The sequence below is a fragment of the Macaca nemestrina genome, chromosome 6, assembly GCF_043159975.1.
Source record: "Macaca nemestrina isolate mMacNem1 chromosome 6, mMacNem.hap1, whole genome shotgun sequence".
NCBI classification, from domain to species: domain Eukaryota; kingdom Metazoa; phylum Chordata; class Mammalia; order Primates; family Cercopithecidae; genus Macaca; species Macaca nemestrina.
This window is the reverse complement of record NC_092130.1, coordinates 41,491,177-41,515,288: the sequence shown is the minus strand read 5'-3', so window position 1 is coordinate 41,515,288 and position 24,112 is coordinate 41,491,177. Positions and strand designations below refer to the sequence as shown.

Here is a 24,112-nt window from a genome sequence, read left to right as displayed (position 1 = left end):
TCCTTGGGCTGCGCTTGGACTAGATCCTGGTACAGATGAGGGACTCGCCTCACTGCCCTCCTGTCACAGGCCAGCCGGCTGGGCCGAGCGCCAACCCCAGCTGTTCTGCCTGCTGCCCCCTTACTGATAACTGCCAGAGGACAACATTATGTTTCAAGTCAGTAGCTAATCATGAGAGGCTGGTAGTTGGTACAAAATAAGAATTTTATTTCATAATTAAAGCAAAGAGCTAGGACGAGTAATCAGTCCCTTGGGTATTTACTCAGCCCTTACCTGTCATATTCTCCCTTCTTTTCTTTTGATGAAAGTCAAAAGAATACTTTAAAATTGCCTATTTTTACTCCTCCAAGCAGCCTTGGTACCCTAACAGAAGGCTCAGTTATTTAATTTTCTTTTTGTCATAAAGTAGGAAAGTTAAACAAATCTGCTTAATACTATACAAAACACCTCTATTTTTAAGTCAGTACCTTTTCTATCCAGGACAGTTCTCATCTTTGTCTTTAAAATACAGGTGTTGGGGAAGTAAATTAGGAAGTAAAAACCTTATGTCACCGGGCACGGTGGTTCACGCCTGTAATCCCACCCAGCATTTTGGGAGCCCAGGGCAGGGGTGGATCACCTGAGGTCAAAGTTCAAGAGCAGCCTGGCCAGCATGGTGGAATCCCGTCTCTACTAAAAATACAAAAATTAGCTGGACGTGGTGGCGTGTTGCCTCTAATCCCAGCCACTCGGAGGCTGAGGCAGGTGAATCACTTGAACCCGGGAGATGGAGGTTGCATTGATTCCAAGATCACGCCACTGCACTCCAGCCTGGGTGACAGAGCGAGACTCTGTCTCAAAGGAAAAAAAACAACCTTATGTCTTATAAAGAAATAGTGAATTGACTCAGTGATAGCCATTGAGCCCCACACACAGTGAAGCCAGCGCAGGCCTGCTGTGGGCCAGGCAGCCCAGCGCGTGCAGCAGTGAAGCAGAGGCTCGAGACAAATGCTGAGTGATTGTGACTTTATTCATCATACTGTTCAGAACACTGCACATTGAAATCCAGAATTCTGGGCCTCCGTGCACCTGGCCAAGAGGCTCAGGGTGGCTGGGGGCTGGTGGCCTGTGACCCAGAGATGTGTCTGACTTGTGATCTCTGTCTTGGTGGCAGACCCCTGAGGAGTTGGATGACTCTGACTTTGAGACAGAAGATTTCGATGTCAGAAGTAGGACAAGCGTCCAGACAGAAGACGATCAGCTGATAGCTGGCCAGAGTGCCCGGGTAAGGAAGCGCTCTGTGGGGCAGTTCAGCTTGTGCTGCCACCTTCCCTGTCCCCTTTCTTGTTTCCAGGAAAACAGCCTCAGTATTCAGAACACCATTTCTCTCTCTCTGGCAGTAGACTGAAGTTCAACTAAGTTGTGGCACCTGCTAGTCACTTGTAGCCTCCTCAGCTAGAGACAGACCAGGTCCTGGGCCTCCTCTGCAGTGCCCTGGGGCTTTGGTTTATGATAGAGCCCTGGGTCAGGAAAGGGCTGAAATTTAGTCAATGCAGTGTTTGTTGAAAGGATCGTGAAATTTGAAAAAGATTGCTGCCTTTAGCCATCTCAGTGATGCCATGGGTATGAACTATTTAATTATTCATGGGTTTAAAAAAATAACAGTGGTACATTCAAGAAAGCCAGTCAGAGCCATTGCATTCATTTGAGTCATTAAATCTTCAATCAATAGCATTTATGTTTTGGGGAGGATGCCAAGAAATATTTCTAAGGAGTCTTTGATTTCACTCCTTGGAAATCTGTCGTGAACAGCGAGCACATCGCTGCCTTATGTCCTGCTCCGTCATGAGCACTTTGGGAAGCTGAGAGGGAGGAGCTTCAGCCGCAGGTCTGTGGGCTGGAGGTGGGCAGCAGGCCTCCAGGTGCTGCTCGAGTATGGCCTTAGTGCTCAGCCCTCTTTCTTCAGGTGTACATTCTGAAGCCACTTTCAGTTCACCTTGAATAGCTGGAAATGTCCACCAGGGAAAGGGTTCCATACTTTCATCAACCCTTTCTCTCATTTCTTGTCTTATATTAAAGAATTAAAAAGCAGGTTCTGTCCCTGCACAGTTGTGATTCCAAAGCTTCCGCATTAGCCTTCCACCCCTCGCTGTTTGCTTCCACACTAAAACTTGTGCTCGAAAGTGGGTCGGAAATTCAGGCTGCTGTAAGTGTCTGCAAAAAATGAGAGAAATAGCCCTTTAGGCAAAATGAAATCTGTTAAAGCATTATCCTACCTATGCCATAGATTGCCTGTTGGAAATATTCTTGGCTAATGCACTCTGAGAACTTCATATTCTTTTTATGTAAGAGCTCTTTGTGCTTCTGATCACAGGCGATCATGGCTCAGCTTCCCCAGGAGCAAAAAGCGAAGATTGCGGAACAGGTGGCCAGCTTCCAGGAAGAAAAGAGCAAGCTGGATGCTGAAGTGTCCAAATGGGATGACAGTGGCAATGACATCATTGTGCTGGCCAAGCAGATGTGCATGATTATGATGGAGATGACTGACTTCACCCGGTGAGCAGCACCCTGGCCCCACCAGGCTGCACAGGGGCCACTTTCTTCTCCACAGGTCACCTGCACAGCGGCTTAGACAGCCCAGGCCATGGGGCTTTGTGGACATCTGTTTTCTACTCATCTCCAACTGTGAGGGGCTTCGCATACAATGATCCTTGTTCTCTCTTCTCAGAGGTAAAGGACCACTCAAAAATACATCAGATGTCATCAGTGCTGCCAAGAAAATTGCTGAGGCAGGATCCAGGATGGACAGGCTTGGCCGCACCATCGCAAATCACGTAAGTGACAGACCTGCCAGGTGGGTCTCCAAGCTCCTTCTGGGACTCAGGCAGCCCAGCCTGGTCCATTCAGGGTAAGTTTCATGGGCCACAGCACTTTTGCCACCCATCTCTAAAAATGGTTCTTATTAATCCCAGCATAGATTCGTAAGGATTCTCTAGAGCAGATGTGGATGTCCTGGAATCTTCCGTCACTTGTAGCCAAATTAACCTCTGCTGTTGTCTATTATGTCTCAGTTCCCTCTCTGGGCAGGGGCTGAGGGCAGCCAGAAGCCATGTGGCCAGTGCTGTGGAAGGATGGTGTGCCCAGATGGGGCCAGGTTTCTTCATCCTCAGCACTGTGGCTCTTAGTCACCCTGCCGTCATCCCCCTATTCCCTCACACTGATAGGTACAAAAATATGGTTCATATCACCTGGAAATGTACAATATGTTTCATTTGCTGTTTTAAGCCTGATCAAGAGAGGCTCTTTCTCAGTTATAGTTTTTCTCTGTAGTTAACAAACCTCCCCACCATCTTCCCTGAAATATCAAAACTCTCAGCCTCATCTAGGCCACAGGATGTGTGAGACGTCCCTCTTTACTCAAGCCAAAGATTGTAAAGGCATCCTTGACTCCCACACAATCGGTAATAGGGCCTATTGCTTCCATTAGCCAAATGTATCTCAACACAAACCAGTCTTGTCCTGTCTGCAGAGCTCCATAGCCACTTGGACTACTGCGGCTACTCCTGATTTCCTATTCTTTCCTCTCTCCACTTCCTTCTGCATCCAGCTGCCAATACTGTCATCTGAAAATGCAAATCACATGGCTGCCCTGCTTCCATGACTACTTAGAATACAGCTCATCTCCAGTATGGTCTGCAGGGTTTCAGTTCATACCACTCTCTGTGGTGTACTTTGCTTGCTATGAACACTTAAGAGGTGCTCTGTTTCTTCCTTTGGGTAAAGCTTTCTAGGCTGGTCCTAATCTGGGAGCCTCTAAAACCCTGAGATATGGGGGGAGACAGGAACTGGGCAGGGGCCACCCTTTTCTCTTTGACCATCCCTGACTGCTTTTTTTCTTGCTTTCTTTACTCATTTATCCTCCACCTCAGCCTGCAGTGAGTGGCTTTTGTCATCAGGCCTTAATAACGCAAAGTGCCTCGGAGCAGAAGAGCTATTTGTTTACTTAGCTCAAAACATCTGGACTTTCCTCCATAGCCAGGCTCCTACTTGCTGAGCCGGCTTGTTCTCACCTTGAGGGGCACAGGCCTCCACCCTGCCATGTGGGGTGAGGGGATCCTTGGCCAGAGTGGTTTCCCTGCTGTCACAGGAGGGAAGTCAGCGGGAGGCTCAGAAGGCCTTGGCTGTACAACCAGTGCCGTGCGGCACAGCCAGGGTCCCATGAACGACTTCCATCAGATCACCTGCCTCCATCCCCAAGCAGAGTATAGGCAAGGGCTGTGACTGCCTCAGGTAATTGGGTGATTTTGCTCCAGCAAGAGGACAGGAAGCATGTGAGTGCCACCCTGAACCTTTAAGAAACACCCATGGGGTGGGAGGTGCTTGGTCCAGGCCGGGGTGCTCGGTGCTAAGCGTGCTCTCCCTTCAGTGCCCGGACTCGGCTTGCAAGCAGGACCTGCTGGCCTACCTGCAACGCATCGCCCTCTACTGCCACCAGCTCAACATCTGCAGCAAGGTCAAGGCCGAGGTGCAGAATCTCGGCGGGGAGCTCGTTGTCTCTGGGGTAAGCATTAGCTGAGAAAAAAGAGGGCCAGTGGGAACGTGCTGACCCTTGTCAGAAATGAAAGTCACTTCCTATCCACATACACACCTGCCCTGGGAAAGTGTGCTGAGCAGAAACCCCAAGTCCTGTCCCAGCCTCCGGAGACCAAGGTCTGTCCATCATCTGTTCCCTGTAGAACTGTGACACGTGTGGGCCACTGCAAGGGCTGAAAGGCTGGCCTCCTCCCCTTTGCTGGCCACTCACAAATTTTTAAAACAAATTTTTAAAAATCTTCCTTGGGACCGGGCGTGGTGGCAGGTGCTTGTAAGTCCCAGCTACTTGGGAGGCTGAGACACAAGAATTGTTTAAGCCTGGGAGACAGAGGTTGCAGTGAGCCGAGATGGCACCACTGCACTCCAGTCTGGGTGACAGGGCAAGACTCTGTCTCAAAATAAAACAAAACTTCCTTTTCTTCCCCCAGAGAGGAATTAAGAGTAGACATAGATAGGATGCTTTCTCGAAAGCCCTTCACCCCTCAGAGCGCTTGGGTAGCATCTCTTTCTTTTTATCAGGTCACAGTTCTGAGGCCTTTCTCACCTAGGGCAGGGGAAAGAGGTTTGCTGAGTGGACTGGGGTCCAGCGAGCCTCCGTGGCTTCTTTTAATCCCATTAAATTTCCTTTAAAAGAAACACTTCTTATATTGAACATATTGAGACCATTTGCTCATCTGCTTTGCCATAAACGTCCCTGTCTCGATTCCTGCTTCTCCTCCCCCACGTACTTATAGCTCTGGGATCACTCACAGTGGCTTCCGCTTTGAGTGAATAAACACTTGCTGGGGGGTGGGGGCGAGCAAGGCGAGGCTGCCTCATGTCTTCTTCAAAGGGTCTGAGGGCAGGCGCTTCCAGGCTATTTAGGTAAGAGCAACTGTTGAGGGTGTTCCTCAGCAACAGGCTGCTGCCCAATCCTCTGCCACCTGCCCAGGCCCTGGTCTTGCAGAGGAGTAGGGGGCCCCCCTTCAGGCACAGCCCACCTGTGTCCACGATGCTGGAGGTCAGGCCTGTGCTTCTCACCACCCTTGTCTGCCTTGTAGGTGGACAGCGCCATGTCCCTGATCCAGGCAGCCAAGAACTTGATGAATGCTGTGGTGCAGACAGTGAAAGCATCCTACGTCGCCTCTACCAAATACCAAAAGTCGCAGGGTATGGCTTCCCTCAACCTTCCTGCTGTGTCATGGAAGATGAAGGCACCAGAGAAAAAGCCCTTGGTGAAGAGAGAGAAACAGGATGAGACGCAGACCAAGATTAAACGGGCATCTCAGAAGAAGCACGTGAACCCGGTGCAGGCCCTCAGCGAGTTCAAAGCCATGGACAGTATCTAAGTCTGCCCAGGCCAGCTGCCCCCACCCCTCGGGGCTCCTGAAGATCAGTCACTGTTTGTCACTCAAATGAATTTGCTAAATACTACACTGATGTCAGATTCCACAGGGAAATGGGCAGACTGTGAACCAGTCCAGGTGGTGTGAATTTTCCAAGAACATAGTTTAAGTTGATTAAAAATGCTTTTAGAATGCAGGAGCCTACTTCTAGCTGTATTTTTTTATATGCTTAAATAAAAGTAAAAATTCCATAACCAAAGAGAATCCCACATTAGCTTGTTAGTAATGCTTTGAGCAAGCCGAGATGCCCATTCTCTTAGTGAGGGCGGCATTAGGGTTTGAGAGAAGGGAATTTGGCTCAACCTCAGTTGAGAGGGTGCAGTCCAGACAGCTTGACTGCTTTTAAATGACCAAAGATGACCTGTGGTAAGCAACCTGGGCATCTCAGGAAGCAGTCCCTGGAGAAAGAATGTTCTCAGAAAGGTCTTTAGAGGAACAAACTCAGTAAAACGTAATGTTTCATGAAGAAAACGGATTACTCTCTTTATGACATGAAATGAGAATTTAAATGCATGGTTACAATTACTAATGTACGCTGCTGCAGGTCATTAATAAAGTTGCTTTTTTTAGGCTACAGTGTCGTAATCAGAACACACTTTTCTCCTCTTTCTTCCAGCTTCAAATGCAAATTCATCACTGGGCTCACTTCTAATAATTGCAGTGTTTCCCACCTTGGGCTTGCAGCAGAAAAACCTGACAAAATAGTGTGTGCTAAGGCAGTAATTTAGACTTTACCTTATTTGTGATTACTATAGTGATTACTGTAACTACAAGGCATAACTTACCATCTTATATAAATTTTACAAATTTTGAATGTTTTTTACACTAACTTTTCCCAATAAAGTCCACTATGAAACCACAACATCCAAGAGGCCAAAGTCGTCATCTCTTCCTTCAAGTGCTCACAGCATCTGTGGTGCTCTGGGCCCTCCCGGTGTCCCTCTCTTCCAGGATGGGGATGCCCAGAAGGGAGACTGTGGCTCTAGGCTGCACGGCTCATGCCAGCCCATCAGGGAGGGCCATGCCCCTTGTCCTATTGAGTGCCCCACCCTGCACCCCCACCTTGGGAGTTGACATGTCCATTCCTTGAGGTTCATGTCAACCTCGGAGGCATCCCTGTCTTCATTATAAATGTCCCCTCTCCTGTGTCCTTCCTGTCAGCGCACACACACCTATGATGATAGCGGCCTTCGAGATGAAAACCCCTTAACCCCATGATCCTTTCTCACTTCCAACCGGCTGTCGCCTTGCTCCCTCCACCTCCCCTCGTCAGGGCGACTGCCTTCCACTGCCAGTGACGCTGGCAATGGTCTTCAGACCTCATGCAAGCTGCCTGGGGGCGTGGCGGGGAGGAGGAGGAGGACAAGGACTCCTGAATGCTGCTAACTCGGCTTCCAGGACACCCCACTCAGGTTCTGCCTGCCTTACTGGGGGCTCCTCCTTTCCTGGGGCTGAGAGGTTGTGTCTGTGCCCACCCTCCTGAGCTCAGGCAGAATCTCACATGTAAAGACATACAAATGCCGACTTCTCCCCAGAGCCTGGCTTTTATAACCGACTGCCGCCTCATGCTCCATTCGGATGTCTAATGAATCTCAGACTTGACCTGTCCAAACTGCTTGCCACCTACTCCCCACCGCCCATCCCCATACCCTCTATACCGGTTTCCCCACGTCACTGCCCTTTCCCTCCTCCCTCTTGCCAAATGCCTAAAAATCAAAATTCTTAGGTGGTTCTATAGTGCAATGGGCTTCTAGTGACAAGAAATCAAAATTCTGATCTTTAAAACGTATGGATAATTTACCTGTCATCGCCTGGCCTAAGCCATCCTGCTGTTACTGCTGTGTAGCAAGTTGCAGCTAAAGCGACCTCGCATGGCTCCTGAAGGTCAAGAATCTGGGAGCAGCTCAGCTGGATGGTTCTGACTTGGGGTCTCATGAAGTGGCCAAGATGCCAGCTAAGGCTGCCGTCTCTGAGGGCTTGACGTGGCGAGGATTTGCTTCCAAGCTCACTTGCGTGGCTATTGACAGAAGGCCTCAGTTCCACGCCGCACGGCGCGTTCCACAGGCAGCTCACAGCTTGGTGGTAGCTGGCTTCCCCAGAGCAGTGATCTGCGAGTGGCGGCCAGATGGAAGCCACGGTGTTCCCTTAAAACCTGATATGGAGAGTGATTCCCCATCACGTCTGTATTCTGCAGGACACACAGACCAAGGCTGGTCCACTGTGGAAGGAAAGGACGAGGTTGCCAGTGCCCGGCGGTGGGGGCCACAGCCAGCCTCCCTGCCAGTGTCTGCCACAGCCAAGTAGCCCCTTAAGACAGGTTAGCTCAGGTCATTCCGACCTCAGACCTTCCAGCGGCTTCCATGTCCCTCGGTAAAAGCCAGAGTCCTAAAGGCCTCTTGCTGGCTCTGGCCTCTTCTCTCACCATTCTCTGCCATCCTGCATCTGTCCCTGGTGTCCCTGAAGTTCTTGAACATGCCGAGCACATCCTGCCTCAGCCTTCACGCCTATGGTTCCTGGCCTGGAATGCACTTGCCCCTAGGACACCCTGTGCTGGTTTTAGCATTTCCTTCCTGTCTCATCAAGTCACCTTACCAAAAAGGACTCCGACAGGCCAAGTGTGGTGGCTCATGCCTGTAGACCCAGCACTTGGGAAGGCTGAGGTGGGAGGATCGCTTGAGCCCAGGAGTTCGGGACCTGCCTGGGCAACATGGCAAAACCTTGTCTCTCTTAAAAAGCAAAACAAAAAAAGACCATCCGTTTATGTATCTCTTAAAAGTCTTGCCTTGTGCCACAATGAGAAAGCAGCCCTCACTGGACTGACCTTTGGGAAACAGCCAGTGTTGGCTCTGCTCATCCTCCTCAGAGGCACAGGGCCTGGCGTGTGCTTGATAGACAGTAGTTGACCAATGAGGACCATTATTGATTTAAACCAACCCGTCAAAGTGTTGGAAAACGCTGGCAAATGAGAAGGTGCTAGGGGCCTGGAGAGCCAAGTCTGAGGTGCAGAGACCCTGTCCCGAAGTCCTGACCCCTCCTCTCACCTCACAGACCACGACAGAACTGGGCCAAGCAGGAGGGGACCTGCCTCTGCGTGCGTGCGGGGCCTCTGGGGCCTCCTGCAGCCTCCGGTGTGCTCACTCCTGCCCCTGTGCCATCTGCAAAGGGGACTGCCTTCCCTCTGCATCCGGAGATTTCTCATCCAGGATGGGCCCCTGCTCTCAGCAGTCCTGTTGATGCCTCTCCAGAGGAAGGTTGGGGGAGCAGAGCCAAGGACCAAAGCCGAGTCCCAGATCCCTCCACCCCACTGTGCCTCCCGAGCCTGTCACCGTGCCTTGGTGGCCCCTCAGACCTGCTCCCTACTCCCTGCATTCAGCACACAGCTCCTGCTCTCCTGTGGCTAGCGGCACCCACGCCTCTCCCAGGATGGCTCTGTTCTGGGTCCCTGCCTGCTCAGCGTCCTGCAGGGGTTCCCGTGGCTCCTGTGCAACACCTTCAAAGAACACAGTTCACTCTGCAGCCTTCATCCTCACAGCTTCCAGCCCCAACCTCTTCCACCCTCCTCCCAGGACAAGGCCACCTCCCCACGGAAGCAAGAGAGAAGGAGCTGCCATGTGCTGGGCACTTCAGAGCCTGTGTCTAGCCTTTACCCTCGTCACCCCATTTCGTCTGTGCAACCGAAGGTGTTAGGGCCATTGCTGCACCTCCAGTTGCACAGCTGAGGAAGTGACTTGGGGAGGTGAAGTCACATGGCGGCAAGTGGCCGGCTCCACCACCTGGCTTCGAGACGCACTTCCTCGAGGGCCCCCAGCTTTGGGCCGTCCCTCCTGAGCCCTCTGAGTAACAGTGATGCCAGTGTCCACTCCCTTCCTGTCACACCTTCTCTAGATTCCCACGGTTCCCTGCCCTTAACCAATGCGTGTCCCTCATCTCCTTTACCAGCTCCTTCTCCTCATGGCCCCTGACGCTGAGTTGCTCCAGTGCTCCCATCTGGTTCCTCCATGTTCAGTGATGCCCAGCAGGGGCTTGCTGGTCAATGTTGAGCCACCGGCTCTCCAGGGCCAGGCCGGGGCGGATGCGAACAGACGCACGTTTGTGCATTTAGAACACACTGGACCGCTATAAAGGAATTGCAGCACACCGTTCACAAAAGGAGACGTACAGGACTCTAACTGGGAAGCCCAGCCAGCCAACTGATTCCCACAGAAGGCTTTCATTGATTTTTGCCAGACTCTTGCATCCACAGCCAACCTATGGCTGTAACTGATAAATGAGACTAGTTCCGACAAGAATGCTGCTTGATATTTGTGTTTACCTTAAGGAATAAATGAAAGTGAAATAACAAAAACCTATGTTGGACTTTCACTTTGTCAGTGAGTGATTTCTTTGCTGAGTCAGATAATAGTTGTTAAATACTTTGACAATTTCTTCCATTTTTTTGTGCTACTGACGATGTAACTGCTATAGATAAGACACATTTACATTTAATTGGCATTATTAACATTTTCTTTATCACTTTAAGTCTCCACAATCAACAGAACAAATTCACCTTTGATCTGTAGCGTTTCCCAATTTCCATGGGTAAATGCTCCCACCACATCAGATTTCGAGCCATGGGCTGGCAGTGCTAAAACGCGAAGTTGGAGGGAAGCCCAGGAGCGTGCCGTGATGTGTCCTTCTACCACCCAGACGATAGGACCGATTGTGGTAAAATGTCATTACAAAAGGATGAGCTGTTATAATAACTTAGGTGAAAATTTACACATAGTGAAATCTGCTCTTTCTGGTGTATAATTCCATGAGTTTTGACAAACGCAGTCAAACCACCAAGGAAGATGGAACAGTTCCACCACCCGTCCCCCAGGATTCCCCTGTGCTATCCCAGTATCATCAAAACATTCCCCAATCCTAAGTCCTGGCAACACCCTTCCCTATCATTTTCCCTTTTCCAGAATGTACCTAAGTGGAGTAATACAGTACGTGGTCTTTTGGGTCTGGCTGCGTATGGCGCAGTGCATTTCAATCAGCGCGGCTTCAAAGTGCACGCAGACTGCTGTGTGCCTCGGTGGCTCACTCCTTACTGCAGTCGTATTCTGTTGTAAGGGCGCAGCACAGTTTGTTTATCCATCCCCCAGATAAGAGACATTTGAGTTGTTTCCAGTTTTTTATTTTTTACAAATAAAGTTTATAGAAGCATTGACACACAGGTTTTCACATGAACACTGATACTTGCTCACTCTGTTGCCCAGGCTGGAGTGCAATGGCGCGATCTCAGCATACTGCAACCTCCGCCTCCCAGGTTCAGTGATTCTCCTGCCTCAGCCTCCCAAGTAGCTAGGATTACAGGTACCCGCTGCCACGCCTGGCTTATTTATTTATTTATTTATTTATTTATTTATTTATTTATTTATTTTGTATTTTTAGTAGAAACAGGTTTTTGTCATGTTAGCCAGGCTGGTCTGGAACTCCTGACCTCAGGTGATCCACCCACCTTGGTCTCCCACAGTGTTGGGATTACAGGCGTAAGCCACCACGCCCGACCTCAACATCCATATTTTTTATAATGAGCCTTGACCAATTTACAGTACCTCACATCTTATACAAAATTTAACTCAAAATCGGAGACCTAAATGTAAAAGTATAAAACTCTTATAAGACGACAAAAGAGAAATCTTTGTGACTTTGGAGTTAGGCAGAGTTCTTAGAGACATCAAAGTCACCATTCATAAAATTTAAAAATTGATAAATTGGACTTCATCAAAGTAAAAAACCTCTGTGAAAGAAATTGTTAAAAGAATAAAAACTTACAAACACGGAGAACACATTTGTAAATCACATATCTGACAAAGGACTTGTATCCAGAAAATGAACAGAACCCTCAAAATTCATTAGTAAGAAAACAGTCAACCCATCAAAAAATTAAGCAAAAAGATTTGATGTCTGTAGTCCCAGCTACTTGGGAGGCTGAGACAGGAGGATTACTTGAGCCTGGGAGGCAGAGGTTGCAGTGAGCCAAGATTGCACCACTGCACTCTAGCCTGGGTGGCACAGCGAGACTCAAAAAAAAAAAAAAAAAAAAAAAAAAAAAAAAAAAAAAGCTGTCCAATGACAGCAGTACCCTTTATTGAAAAGACAATCTTTTCTCCACTGAACTGCCTTTGCATGTTTGTCAGAAATCAATTAACTATATCTGTGTGGGTCTGGCCAATACCACACTGTGTTGTTATAGGTTTATATCTTAAAATCAGCAAGTGTTAGCCCTCCAACTTGGTTCTTGTTTTTCAAAATTGTTTTAGCTATTCTTATTCTTGTTCCTTTGCATTTCCATATAAGTTTTCAAATAAGACTCCTGATACCTAAACAATTCCTGCTGGGATTCCATTGAATCTAGAGATCAATTTAGTGAGGACCAACATCATTAACAACGTTGAGTCTTCGAACCCATTAATGAACTTAGTAGATCCGTCCACTTACTTAGATCTTCTGTGATTTATTTCATCAGTATTTCATAATTTTCAGCATAAAATCCTGCACATATTTCACTTTTCAGTTGATTTGTATACACTGACCTTGTATCCTATGACCTTGCTAAAGTCATTAGCTAGTTCTGTGAAATTGTTTTTACAGATGCCATGGGATTTTCTACATTGACAATCATGTCATCTGTGAATAGGGACAGTTTTATTTCTTCGTTTCCAATGTGTATGCTGTTTCATTTTCTTGCCTTAAGGCAGCACCCAGAACTTTTAGTACAATGTTGAAAAGGAGTCAGGAGAGTGGGCATTCTTGCCTGTTTTACAATCTGAGGGGGAAGGAATTCAACCTTTCATCCTTCAGTTTGATGTTAGATGTAGGTTTTTATGTGGTTTCTGTTCATGAGGTTAAGGAAATTCCCTTCTGTTCCAATTTGCTGACAGTTTTTATTATGGGTACTTAGTATTTGTCTACATCTGTTGAGATGATGGTGTGGCCTTTTCTTCTTTAGTCTGTTAATACGGTGAACTGACTGAACTAGCCTTGCATTCCCAGGGTAAACTCCATTTGGTTACATTATCCTTTTATATATTGTTGAGTTTAATTTGCCAATATTTTGTTGAGGATTTTTGTAGAGACTTCAGAAAAATCTAAAGTCTTTACCACAGCCTACAGGATCTCCTGTCGCCATTATCTCCCTAATCTTGTTGATTACAAGGGATATTGGCCTGTAGGATATTTTTCTTGAAATAGCATTGTCAGGCCGGGCGCGGTGGCTCATGCCTGTAATCCCAGCACTTTGGGAGGCCAAGGCAGGCAGATCACAAGGTCAGGAGTTTGAGACCAGCCTGGCCAACATGGTGAAACTCCATCTCTACTAAAAATACAAAAAATTAGCCAGGCATGGTGGCAGGTGCCTGTAACCCCACCTACTTGGGAGGCTGAGGCAGGAGAATCACTTGAACCCAGGAGGTGGAGGTTGCAGTGAGCTGAGATTGCACCACTGCACTCCAACCCGAGCAACAGAGCAAGACTCCGTCTCAAAAAAAAAATAAAGAAAAAAGAAAAGAAAAGAAATATCATTGTTTAGTATTGGTGTCAGGGCAATGCTTAGTTTGGAAATATTTTCTTCTATTTTCTGGAGGAGATTGTATAAAATTGGTATTAGTTGGTAGAATTTGCTAGTGAAACCATATCGGTCTGGAATTTTCTTTGTGGAAGGGTTTTAACTGCAAATTCCATTTCCTTAGTAGATGCAGGGCTACACAGGTTATCTGTTGTTGAGTGGGTTTTAGCAGCTTGTGTTAGGCAGAATAATGGCTCCCAGAGATGCCCACTCCTAATCCCTGGGCCTGCGCATGTGTTATGTTACATGGCAGAAAGCGAATCCAGGTTGCAGATGGAACTGAGGTTGCTAATTGGCTATTTTCAGACAGTAAGATTATCCTGGATCATCCAGGTGGGCCCACTGTAATCACAGGGTCCTTAAAAGTGGATGATGGAGGCAGAAGAGGAGGTCAGAATGGTGCATTATGAGAAGACCTTGACTTGCTTTTTTGGCTTTGAAGACAGAGGAAGGTCTAGGAGCCAAGGAGCACAGGCAGCCCCCAGTAGCTGGAAAGGCAAGGGACGGACCCCACCCAGAAAGGAGTACAGCCCTGCAACACCTGGATTTTTGCCCCATGAGAACTGGGTCAGACTTCTAACCTACAGCACTGTAAGAAAATTGACTGGGAATATTTTAAGGCACGAAGCTCATGGTAATTTGTTAGCATAGCAGCAATAGAAAGCTAATACAGTGAGAGGCTGTGTTTCTCAAGGAATTGGTCCATGATTTCTTCTAGGTTGTCAAATTGATTTTACAATGTATTTATTTAGAGTTGTTCGTAATACTCACTACTCACCATACTTTAATGCTCGTAGAGCCCATAGCGACACCCGCTTTTCATCCATGAGGCTGCTGATTTGCGTCTTCTTTTTCAAAGGACCATCTTTTAATTTCATTGATTTTCTCTAATTTTACTGTCTTCAATTTTATTGGTTTCCACTCTTTATTATTTCCTTTCCTTCTGCTTCCTTTGGTTTTAATTTGCTCTTCTTTTACTAGTTTTTAAAAATTACCTTTGCTTTCTTGTTACTTAATTGTATGCTTGCATCATTTAATTTTAATAATGGCTGTGTTTAACATCCAGCTGGCCATATTCTGAACCCCGCGGCTTCCTTGTGTGAGGTTCCCAGGCCTGGTCAGTGCCCCCAGCCCAGCCTCTCTCTCAGTTCCAGGCTGTCTGCTGCTGCCTGTCAGCACTCCCACCTAGATGTCCTGCTGACATCTCCGTATAAACATAAATGGGGTCCACCTCAGAGCCCCAGTCGCTCCCCTGCTCTCCGAGCCTCCCACTCTGGTGCCAGCTCCTCCCCGCACCCATCTGCTCCATCCCCACGTGAGGCTGCCTCCTCGACTCCTCTCCCCACACCCCGCATCCCAGCAGCAGAGCCCCTGAGCTCTGCCTCAGCCCCATCTGGACTCTGCACACTTCTCACAGTCCTCGGTCTTCACCCTGCCCCACATCCTTGTCCAGCCGCCCCCTGCATGCTGCCCTGGGCTCCCTGCCCCTCCTGACCCCTGTGTCATCTATTCTCAACACAACTATAAGAAAAGGTGAGGCCGGGCACAGGGGCTCACACCTGTAATCCCGGAACTTTGGAGGGCTGAGGCAGCAGGATCGCTTGAGCCCAGGAGCTCAAGACATGCCTGGAACACATAGGGAGACCGCTACAAAATACAAAAAAAATTAGCCAGGCGTGGCAGCGTGCACCTGTGGTCCCAGCTACTTTGGAGGCTGAGGTGGGAGGGTCACTTGAGCCTAAGAGGTCAAGGCTGCAGTGAGCTGTGGTCACACCACTGCATTCTAGCCTGGGTGACAGAACAAGACCCTGTCTCCAAAAAAAAAAAAAAAGAAAACAACAACAAAAAAGGTGGCTTACATCAGATCTCTCCTCTGCACCCAACTCTCAACAGCCCCACCTTAAAAAAAACCCAGGTCCCTTCCACGGCCTCCCCAGGTGGCACTCCCTTGCAACTCCTCCCTCGGGCTCTGCCTGCTCCAGGCCTGGTTCTCGTGGCTTTTCCTGAAGTGCTTCGGCCTGTCCTCTGCTATCCCCTTGTCTGCAAAGCACCCCCACGGCTCACTGCTGCGCTCCTGTGCCTGGCCCCTCCTCAAGAGGCCTTCCCCACCACTGAGGGGAAACAGCAGTGCCTGCCCCTCTTCCCTCCCTACTGGGCTCTGTCTTCCCTGCCTGGCCCTCCCCTGGAGCATGTGCATTTGTCATGGTCTGGCCCTCTCCCCTCCTGTCCTACCACTTCCTGCCCTAGAACAGTGCCTGGCTCGTAGTACCCAACCAGATTTGTTGAACAAATCAATGAATGAGCAGCAGCCCAGAGAACGCCTGCTAGGATGAGGGCACAGCCCTTGGCAGGGCTCACAAGCTGCTAGAGGACCCAAAATTGTGGGTGCTGCAAATGGCCACTCTCTCTGGTCTTCCTGTATCTTCCCAGGGCTGGAGCCCTCACCCTGCCTGCCCCCGACTGGCCCTCCAGACTGCCCATCCCTGACTGCTACTCCCGCAGCCTGCAGGGCTCAGCCTGGCCGTCACCAGCTCTGGGAGGCCTTCCCTAGCCTCAGCCAGCTCAGCAGCCTTCTCAGCTCCAACTGCCTGACACACACAACTGCTCAACAGCCACAGTGTGAAAGAAAGAATGAACGGACAGGTGAACTCAGAACACCACAGCTGCTGAGGGATAGGGTGAGGACCCAGGCCCGCCACCCTCCCTGCCATCCTCCCACACTAGAGCCTGGGTCAGCCCAGCCCAGGAGCAGGGACCCAGTAATCACTCAGGGCCTGTGGGTGTCAGCCCGGCACAGTCCTCAGCCCATCCCAAGACAGGGAGGACAGGAAAGCAGGCTCCAGCCTCCCCCATCGCCATTCCCTGCCTCACTTCGAGCCCTGGTCACCCTCCTTGACCACAGTTCCCAGGATGGCACCCAAAGGAAAGGCAGAGAAGATGTTCCTTTCTGACCTACAGACAACAGGCAGTGATTAATCAGGACGTGGAGCCAGAACCCACCCCGAAACAGCCCAAGCCCAGACCCTGGGGTGCCTCGCCACCCTCTCCCTGGAGGATCTGCTTAACAGTCCAGAATGAACCTGGATGAGGCCAAAGAGAAGAGAGACTGCAGCCTCAACTCCCATTCCGATGCTCTGAGTGTATGAGGGCAGAGCGCATGCAGTCCCACCTCCCCAGCCAGCCCCCTCCCTGCAGCCCCCAGGTGCCCACTTCCTCGGTCCTCGCTCCCAGAAATCCCCTCAAGAGCACCTGGCCCAAAGCCTCCCTCTGCTTTACAGAATCGTTGCTGAGGGCAGCACACTTGGGAGCAGAGGGGACACTGGGGCCTGCAGTTAGGCCCCTACTAGTGGCACTCCTCCCATAGGGACCCTTTCCACACCCCGGGCCAGACCCTGGTGGTCACAGAGGCCTCAGGGCCAGCCTGGTCCTGACACAGCCCAGCGCCCGGCCTGGCCTTCCCACAAGGCCCCATACTCTCGCCTCTCCACTGTTCCCACAGCCCAGCCTTGGCGCTTGCCTCTGAACACTGAAAGCCCAGAACAGATTCATCCCCAGCCCAGCCCCAAGTCCTCCTCTCTTCTAGCCTCTGCTGAGGCAGCCCCTCCCCCCATCAAACCTCACCTTGCCCCTTCTCAAGTCCACCCCAGAGCCTGCGACACTACCTCTAAAGCACCCCTTGACCCTGGCCTCATCCAGAGGCTGGCACCTCCTGTCTGAACCCTGCCTGCCCTGTTGTGGCCACACATGCCCGGACACTTTTCCTGGTCCTCCCTCTGCTACCCGTCAATTCAACATCGTCCCCTTCTCAGCCTCCTGTTCAAGCCTCCCACAGCACCATCAGCACCGCAAGCCCACCACTTCCCCACAGGCAGATCACTTGGCCTCTCTGAACCATGATTTCCTCATCTGTAAAATCTACTTTGAAGGCTCCTGCAAGGCTGTAAAGGCAGCAGGTACCCAACGGCTGGCAGACTGCAAGTCTGATCCCCACTCTGCCCGAGCTGCGAGGCCTAGCGCCCTGGGGAAGCTGTTACTCCAGCCTCAGCCTGGGCTCCTGCCTCCTGCCTGCCCTGCTGGGATGGGCTCCGTGCAGGCCATGGCTCTGCTCTGAGCTTTCTAGGTGTCGTGTTGCAGCAAGAGGTGAGCAGGAGAAGGGCTGAGAAGTGCCAGGTGGCCAAGCAAAGGGACTGCAGGGAAGGCCAACTGCTGACCCCATGTTTTTCTGGGCCTCGGTGTGCCCTCAGCTCAGTAAAACTGAGATTTCTACAAGCGAGGCCTAGAGCCAGGGAGAGGAGAGTCCTGACCCAAACTGGTCCTCTGGACTTTACCACCTGGAGCCCGGAGGGGCTGCCTGGGCCCGCAGGAGCGAGCCTCTGGCGCACTGGGAAAAGCTGAGAAACAAACACACCAGAATCAGAGTCTGAAAAGCCCAGAACCCGGGTTGCCATGGCAACCTGCAGCCAGCTCCAGCCCAGCACTCCGCCAGCCTGGGTGGGGGCCAGGACTCGCCAGGCACAGCTGCTCCCACCTCTGAGGCCCCCTCCTTGGGCTTGGCCCTGCTTCTGCTTGGACACAGGAGTGGGGCAAGGCCACAGAGAGGCACCTCTGCCCTGTCAGGTGGGCCAGGCAGGCCTGGACTCTCCTGGGCTCCCACTGCCAGCTTTCTCCCAGAGTCAGGCCCGGCCCCTTGGCCTCCAGAGTCCAGCACCTCTCAGCACCCCACCCCGGCATCCGCTGCTCCAGCACCCACCACTTCAGTAGCCGTCAAGCCCGTGAGCTGCCTGGGCCACCACAGCACCCCTGTGTACAGAGAGGCCTTGGGCTCCGGCCAGGTCAGCGACCTCAAAGCTGTTATATGGGCACCGGTAGAGGGGCAGTGAAATGATTCCCCGCCTTGCCTCACAGCTGGGGGGTGCCAGCACTAGTGTGGCGCTTTCCACGTGATTTTTCTCCTTTAACGGCACTTCTTCTGACAGATGACGGAACAAGCTCAGAGCAATTAAGCAACTAACCAAGGTCACGGAGCTGCCGCTTGGTAAGAAGCAGAGACTTGCAACTCCTGGGCCCAGGCCCCTGCCCTGGAGCCTGTTCCTGGATGCCCTGGGCTGACCCCTGCACGTCACCAGGGCCCATCACCCAACTACTCACCTGACCCCCTGGCCACAGGGCTGTGCCCAGTCTACACAGACACACAGGAGACAGAGGACGGCCTTCAGGTTTCCATTTAATGGCCAAGCCAGCACTGCCAAGATGTCCTCCTGCCTGAAGAGCCCACCCACGCTGGCACTCCTCAGCCTCACTAGCAGCGTCCCAGTCCAGTCCTGGTGTGGGGCCTCATCTCAGCTCCTTCAGCAAGCTGTTGACAGAGCCCAGCAGCTCCCGGAAGTAGCCCTCGTCCTCACCGTCCTGCAGCTCCAGGCTGGCCAGCGCCTGGTATTCAACCTGCAGGCTGGCCAGTGTCCCGCTGAGCCGGGGGTCCTGACGGTAGTGGTCCCGGCAGGTGGCCAGGAGGACACCCAGTGTCTGCAGCACCTTTTCGCGGGCGTCGTGCTCAGGCAGCGCCAGGAGGCGGGCCGTGATCTCGCACCAGCCCTGTTCCCGCAGGCCTGGCAGAAGGTGTACCTGGCGATACTGCTGCAGCTTCTCTGGGGACGTCTCCTGGGTCAGCTCAGCCTCCTCCTCGGCGAACATCTGCCATCCATCCGCCACAGCCGTGGGCCAGGTAGGGTGGGGGTGGGGACAGAACACATGGGGAGCAGTTAGCTCACACCTGGCCAGCTCTGCCCTTCAGACACGAAGGCACAAGGCTGACCCCTGAGGGCCCACCTCTTCCTCCATCCCCAAGTCTGTCTGTCTATCCATTCATTCATCTACCAACAGAAACACCTGTGTGGTGGCAGGTGCTGGAGAAACCACGATGGAGATACAGTCTTGCCCTCAAGGAGCTTAGGGTCTAGCAGGAGAATGAAAATTAACTAATTCCCAAATAGCATGATAAAGGTAATCTAACAATGCAGCATGGAGGCAGACAGGCTGGCTTCAAATTCCTGCTCCACCACTGACTTGCTGAATGACCATGGCCAGCATTCAGCCTCCCTGAGACCCAATGCCATCACCTCTTAAGTGGAGAAACTCAGCCTGTCTGTAAAGTGCAGAAGCCCAGCTTCATCAGCAGAAGATAGTGGCAGCCAGCAGCCGGAAAGGCAACACCTGAACCCTGACAAGCAGGCAGGTTACCTGAAGGTCAGAGGTAGAGGGTGGGGAGGGTTGGGACGGGGCAGAGATTTCCCATGCAGCTGTACAAAGTGTGCCTGTGTCGAGAAAGGAGGAATGCCTGCCCTAACTCCAGGGGAGAATGAAGCACAGGGAAGATACACAAGGCAAGATGGAAGCCCAGGAGAAGACAAGGCCACAGTGGACCACCTGGTGCTTCCTGCGGTAGCAGGAAGCCGTGGGGCTCATTGGGGCTGGCAGAGGAAGCTGAGGAGGTGTGCGATCCTGCATCCTGGGACAGCAAAGGCTGAGAGGGACCCCCTGGTTCTTTCCTACTCCACCCCTCAGTCCTGCCAGCTTCGCCTCCAAAACACACCCCAATCCCGTCAGTTCCACCTTCGTCCCCCGTGTCCTGCAGTCCACTGCCTCCTGCTCTCCCCCTCTCCTCCAGCCCCCAAATCCTCACAACCTGGCATCGCGGGTGATAAAGACGAAATCAATCCCTTTCCTGGGACTGCGAGGCTCTGCAGGCTCCGCCCCCACTGTGCGCAGCCTGGACCCACTCACACCCACTCCTGTCACTCTAACTCTCCCCTGGGGCCTCTGGAGGCGCAGCTCCCACTTCCAGGTGCGCCCCCACATGGCCCCACTCACTCCACGGCTCCCTGCACACCTCACCGCCACTGGCCGGCCTCCCCCGACTGGCCTTCTGCGCTCACATGCTGCTGTGGTTTGAATGCGTTTCCCTAGAAGTTCAAGTGTTGGAAGCTTAATTCCCACGGCAGCAGTATTAAGAGGAGCTGCCTAGGTCAGGAGGGCAGCGGGTTCCTTACGGGAGAGCGGCTGTTATTCTAGAAAGAAGCCCGGCCCAGCATGCTTTTTTCCACAAGTGCTGTTGCCCTCCCACCTTCCACAATGTCGCCATGCAGCACAAAGGCCCCCACCAGAGGCACCCACCCAATCGTGGATTTCCCAGCCTCGTGAATCATGAGCCAAAACTGCCTTTTCTTTATACATTATCCAGTCCAGGGTATTCCGTTAAAGCAGCAGCAGACAGACTACAACACACACTCAGGGCAATTCTCTGATAAACCTCTGCCTGAAAGCTCGGGGACAGCAGGGACTGCGGACTATTTCCCCAGCACCCGGCACAGCAGGCAGCACAGGCAGGCAGGGTCCCCCTGTGGCCCTTCAGCTCCTCAGATGTACCAGAGGCCATGGAATCCAAACCCCAGGCAGGCATCTCACCGCTGCAGAAGCCCAGATGCCAGGGCATGGTCTCTCAGTAGAGGTCCTGTCACAGGCCAAGGCACATACGAGGACTGCCTGGGGCCTGGCAGACCCCAGCACCCTGATGGGGTGTCACATTGCCCATGGGAATTCCACAGTCCTCGGCTGTCACGACAACGTGCTGCGGCGATCCCCCTGAGCTGCACGGTGCCCCTCCATCGTGGTGGACAGCTCATGTCCCTCCACCTTCAGGCAGCTCTGGACCCACCCCTACTTTGGCTAGGTCTTCATTCTTTCTTAAGAGCTGCAAGAGGCTGGACTTAGTAACTCACGCCTGTAATTCCAATACTTTGGGAGGCTGAGGCAGGATTGCTTGAGCCCAGGAGTTCAAGACCAGCCTGAGCAACATAGTGAGACCCTGTTTACAAAAAATGAACAAAATTAGCCAGGCATGGTGGCATGGGCCTGTAGTCACAGCTGCTCAGGGGGCTGAGGTGGGAGGATCACTTGAGTCTGGGAGGCAGAGGTTGCAGTGAGCCAAGATCACGCCGCTGGGTGACAGAGAGAGACCCTGTCTCAAAAAAAAGAGAAAAAAGAAATCACAAGAACAGAGAAGCCCTGACTGCCTCAGCCTACGTACAGTCAGTCCTAAATCTCTCTGACTGAAACTCATCTGCTGTCCGCCCGGAAAGAAGGGGCCATTTCCGTACTGTTTGTAGAGAGATGCCAGTCCTCCCCTCCCCAATCATGTCAGCACCCCAAAGCTTCCAGAGGCAGGCTCCCAGGGCCGGCAGCCTCGGGGCAGCCTTGGCAAGCCTCCCTGCTGGTAGTGTGCTAGCAATGGGTGCCATAGTGCCCAGGATGCCAGGGCTGGGGACAGCAGGGACATACACCCAAGACACCAGAGAACAGAGCCCAGTTTCCCTGGGAAATGCCCAGCCAGCCTACATGTCCTTCATGTCCTTCTCCAGGCTCACTGGCCCCCTCCCAGAACCTGAACTGTGCCCGGGCCTTATTAATTGGATCTGAGCACCACATGGCTGCCTGCTGTTCTAAGAAACTGGATTTCTGCAGCTTGAACAAGAGAAGAGAGAGAAACAGACCGAGAGATAAGACAGGCAGAGAGAGTCAGAGAGCTGGGGAGAGAGTGACAGACAGAGGCAGCCACAGCCATCCCGACACTGCCTGGGAGAGAAGGCCTGGGGGAGGCGTGTGCAGAGCGGGGGGAGGGCCCAGCCTGGGAGAGAAGGCCTGGGGGAGGCGTGTGCAGAGCGGGGGGAGGGCCCAGCCTGGGAGAGAAGGCCTGGGGGAGGCGTGTGCAGAGCGGGGGGAGGGCCCAGCCTCTGCCATTCGGCAGCAGTTCCAGCGGCTGCCCAGCCCTGCTCCACTAGTCGGCATGCGGCTGTTCTGGGGAATGTGTGGCCCTAGAGAGGCAACTGAGGAAGCCCTGCCAATGCTCTCTGCAGCAGCTGAATTAAGAATCCAGGCCTGGCTGGTTTTCCTCTCTCCTCCTTAATTAAGATGCTTCTTCAAGCTTGCAAAGAGGGCCGGGCACCAAGTCTCCTCCCAAGTGGCAAGCAATTGGGTCCCTGGGACTCTCAAGGGCAGCCGCTCTGAGGCGCTGCCCAGAGTCAAAGCTCCCAGAGGAGGCACCTCCAAGTTTCTGGAATCCGAAGAGTCAGTGCCATTCGAAGGCGCTCCGGGCTGCTCCACCCCCTCAGCCTTTTGTCCCTTGGGGGCCCGGTCCTGGCTGCTCCAGGGCTTGCTCATGCTGAGTCCTCTGCCTGCACACTTGGCTGTGACCATGGCTGGCAAGGCCATCTCCCACTCATCAGCCCTCAGGTTTCAGCTAAGCCACCACATCTCACACAACATCCTCCCTGATGTCCCCAGTCTCTTCCATCTGTCTGTCCATCCATCCAGAAGCACACACAAAGCAAACGAGGAGACCGGGTGGGCCTGGGTACTCACCTTCTCCGTGACCAGGTCGTAGAGCAGCGTGACCACGCGCACGGCCAGCACCTCTGTGCCCTTCTCCTGCACCAGGCTCCTCAGAACCTGCAGCCCCCCGAGCTTCAGGAACTGCCTCTGGGCATAGGGGAAGTGGCGCAGCAGGGAGCACAGCGCAAACAGGACCTGGGGACAGAGACCCAGGGGCAGGTGAGAGGCCAAGTGAGCTGGACCTGCCCTGAGGTCCAGGGAAGGCAGACAGAGGTGCCCCAACCTAGTCCCCATTCCTCCCAGCCCCACCTAACACCTCAGTTACAGCTACACCCTAGAACCCAAGACTGTGAGGCCAGTAGAGACTCAGACACCTTCAACATTACCAAGTGAGTAAATGGGAGGTAAACAGAGACCAAGGGTGGGAGGCCAAGAGTAGGGCCCAAGGGCACACCACAGGAGCTGCCCACAGGCCTCTAGTCACCTCGGCACACTGCCATCTGCTTTAGTTTAGTGTAACCTCTCCCCCATGCCACCCAGCAGATGACGCTCAGGTCCCCAAGGTAACATGCATAGCCTGGACAGGAACCCTTTCCTTTCAGGCCCCACAGGCGTCCTGGGGGCCAGGCAGGCGGAAGGGCATGGAAACACACCTTCTTCTTTGCCGTGAGTGGCTGCTCCGTGGCCAGGATGACCAGAAGCTTCTGCAGGGCTCCCCCTTCAATGGCCTCCACCTGGACCTTGGGGTTGCTGGGGAAGAAGCACAGGAAAGCATGACTACCGTGCCCAGCCCAGGGATCGGGTGGTCAGGGAACTGAGCCCATGCCAGCCATCCTGGGCAGAAACAAGAACAATGGAGGTTCCCACGCAGGGCAAGTCAAACTCAGCTGGGGAAACAAAGACCATCTGGCACAGACCCATGTGGGAACAGTGGCCCACAGCACAGGTGACAGGGCTGAGGGCTCCCATGCCAGCCCCCACTCCCCAGCAGCCAAGGGGCTGGAGTAGGCTGGAAGGTGACTCGCCTCTACTACTGCAAAGACATTTTGATGCCAAAGGTGCTCCTTCAGCGTCCCTCCCGTAGGAAGCCTTTCTTGGCGCTTCCCAAGCCAGTGCCAGATGTTCCTTCCTCCGTGACCCCAGGCACATCACACACTGGGGCAATTACTAATGG

At 52.4% G+C, this 24,112-nt stretch overlaps 2 protein-coding genes across 17 annotated transcripts in view; one reads left to right on the top strand and one right to left on the bottom strand.

The window, feature by feature from the left end:
- LOC105467073 (catenin alpha 1) overlaps positions 1-6,819 on the top strand; it is a 178,127-nt gene extending 171,308 nt beyond the window's left edge. For 6 of the 7 annotated variants that reach the window (XM_071098350.1, XM_011716416.3, XM_011716415.3 and 3 more), the window contains 5 exons: positions 1,154-1,264; positions 2,354-2,535; positions 2,708-2,813; positions 4,406-4,540; positions 5,613-6,819. In XM_071098350.1, the coding sequence (XP_070954451.1) occupies positions 1,154-1,264; positions 2,354-2,535; positions 2,708-2,813; positions 4,406-4,540; positions 5,613-5,900 (822 nt within the window). In that variant the 3' untranslated portion in view covers positions 5,901-6,819. Of the gene's footprint in view, positions 1-1,153; positions 1,265-2,353; positions 2,536-2,707; positions 2,814-3,586; positions 4,311-4,405; positions 4,541-5,612 lie in introns of those variants that run through there. The other variant, XR_011624652.1, reaches the window with a different exon arrangement.
- The window catches only part of LOC105467071 (SIL1 nucleotide exchange factor), a 253,389-nt gene continuing 235,724 nt past the window's right edge, over positions 6,448-24,112 (bottom strand). For 9 of the 10 annotated variants that reach the window (XM_071098353.1, XM_071098351.1, XM_071098355.1 and 6 more), the window contains 3 exons: positions 23,592-23,688; positions 22,969-23,133; positions 6,448-19,245 (listed from right to left, as the gene is read on the bottom strand). In XM_071098353.1, the coding sequence (XP_070954454.1) occupies positions 18,889-19,245; positions 22,969-23,133; positions 23,592-23,688 (619 nt within the window). In that variant the 3' untranslated portion in view covers positions 6,448-18,888. The remainder of the gene's footprint in view (positions 19,246-22,968; positions 23,134-23,591; positions 23,689-24,112) is intronic. The other variant, XR_011624653.1, reaches the window with a different exon arrangement.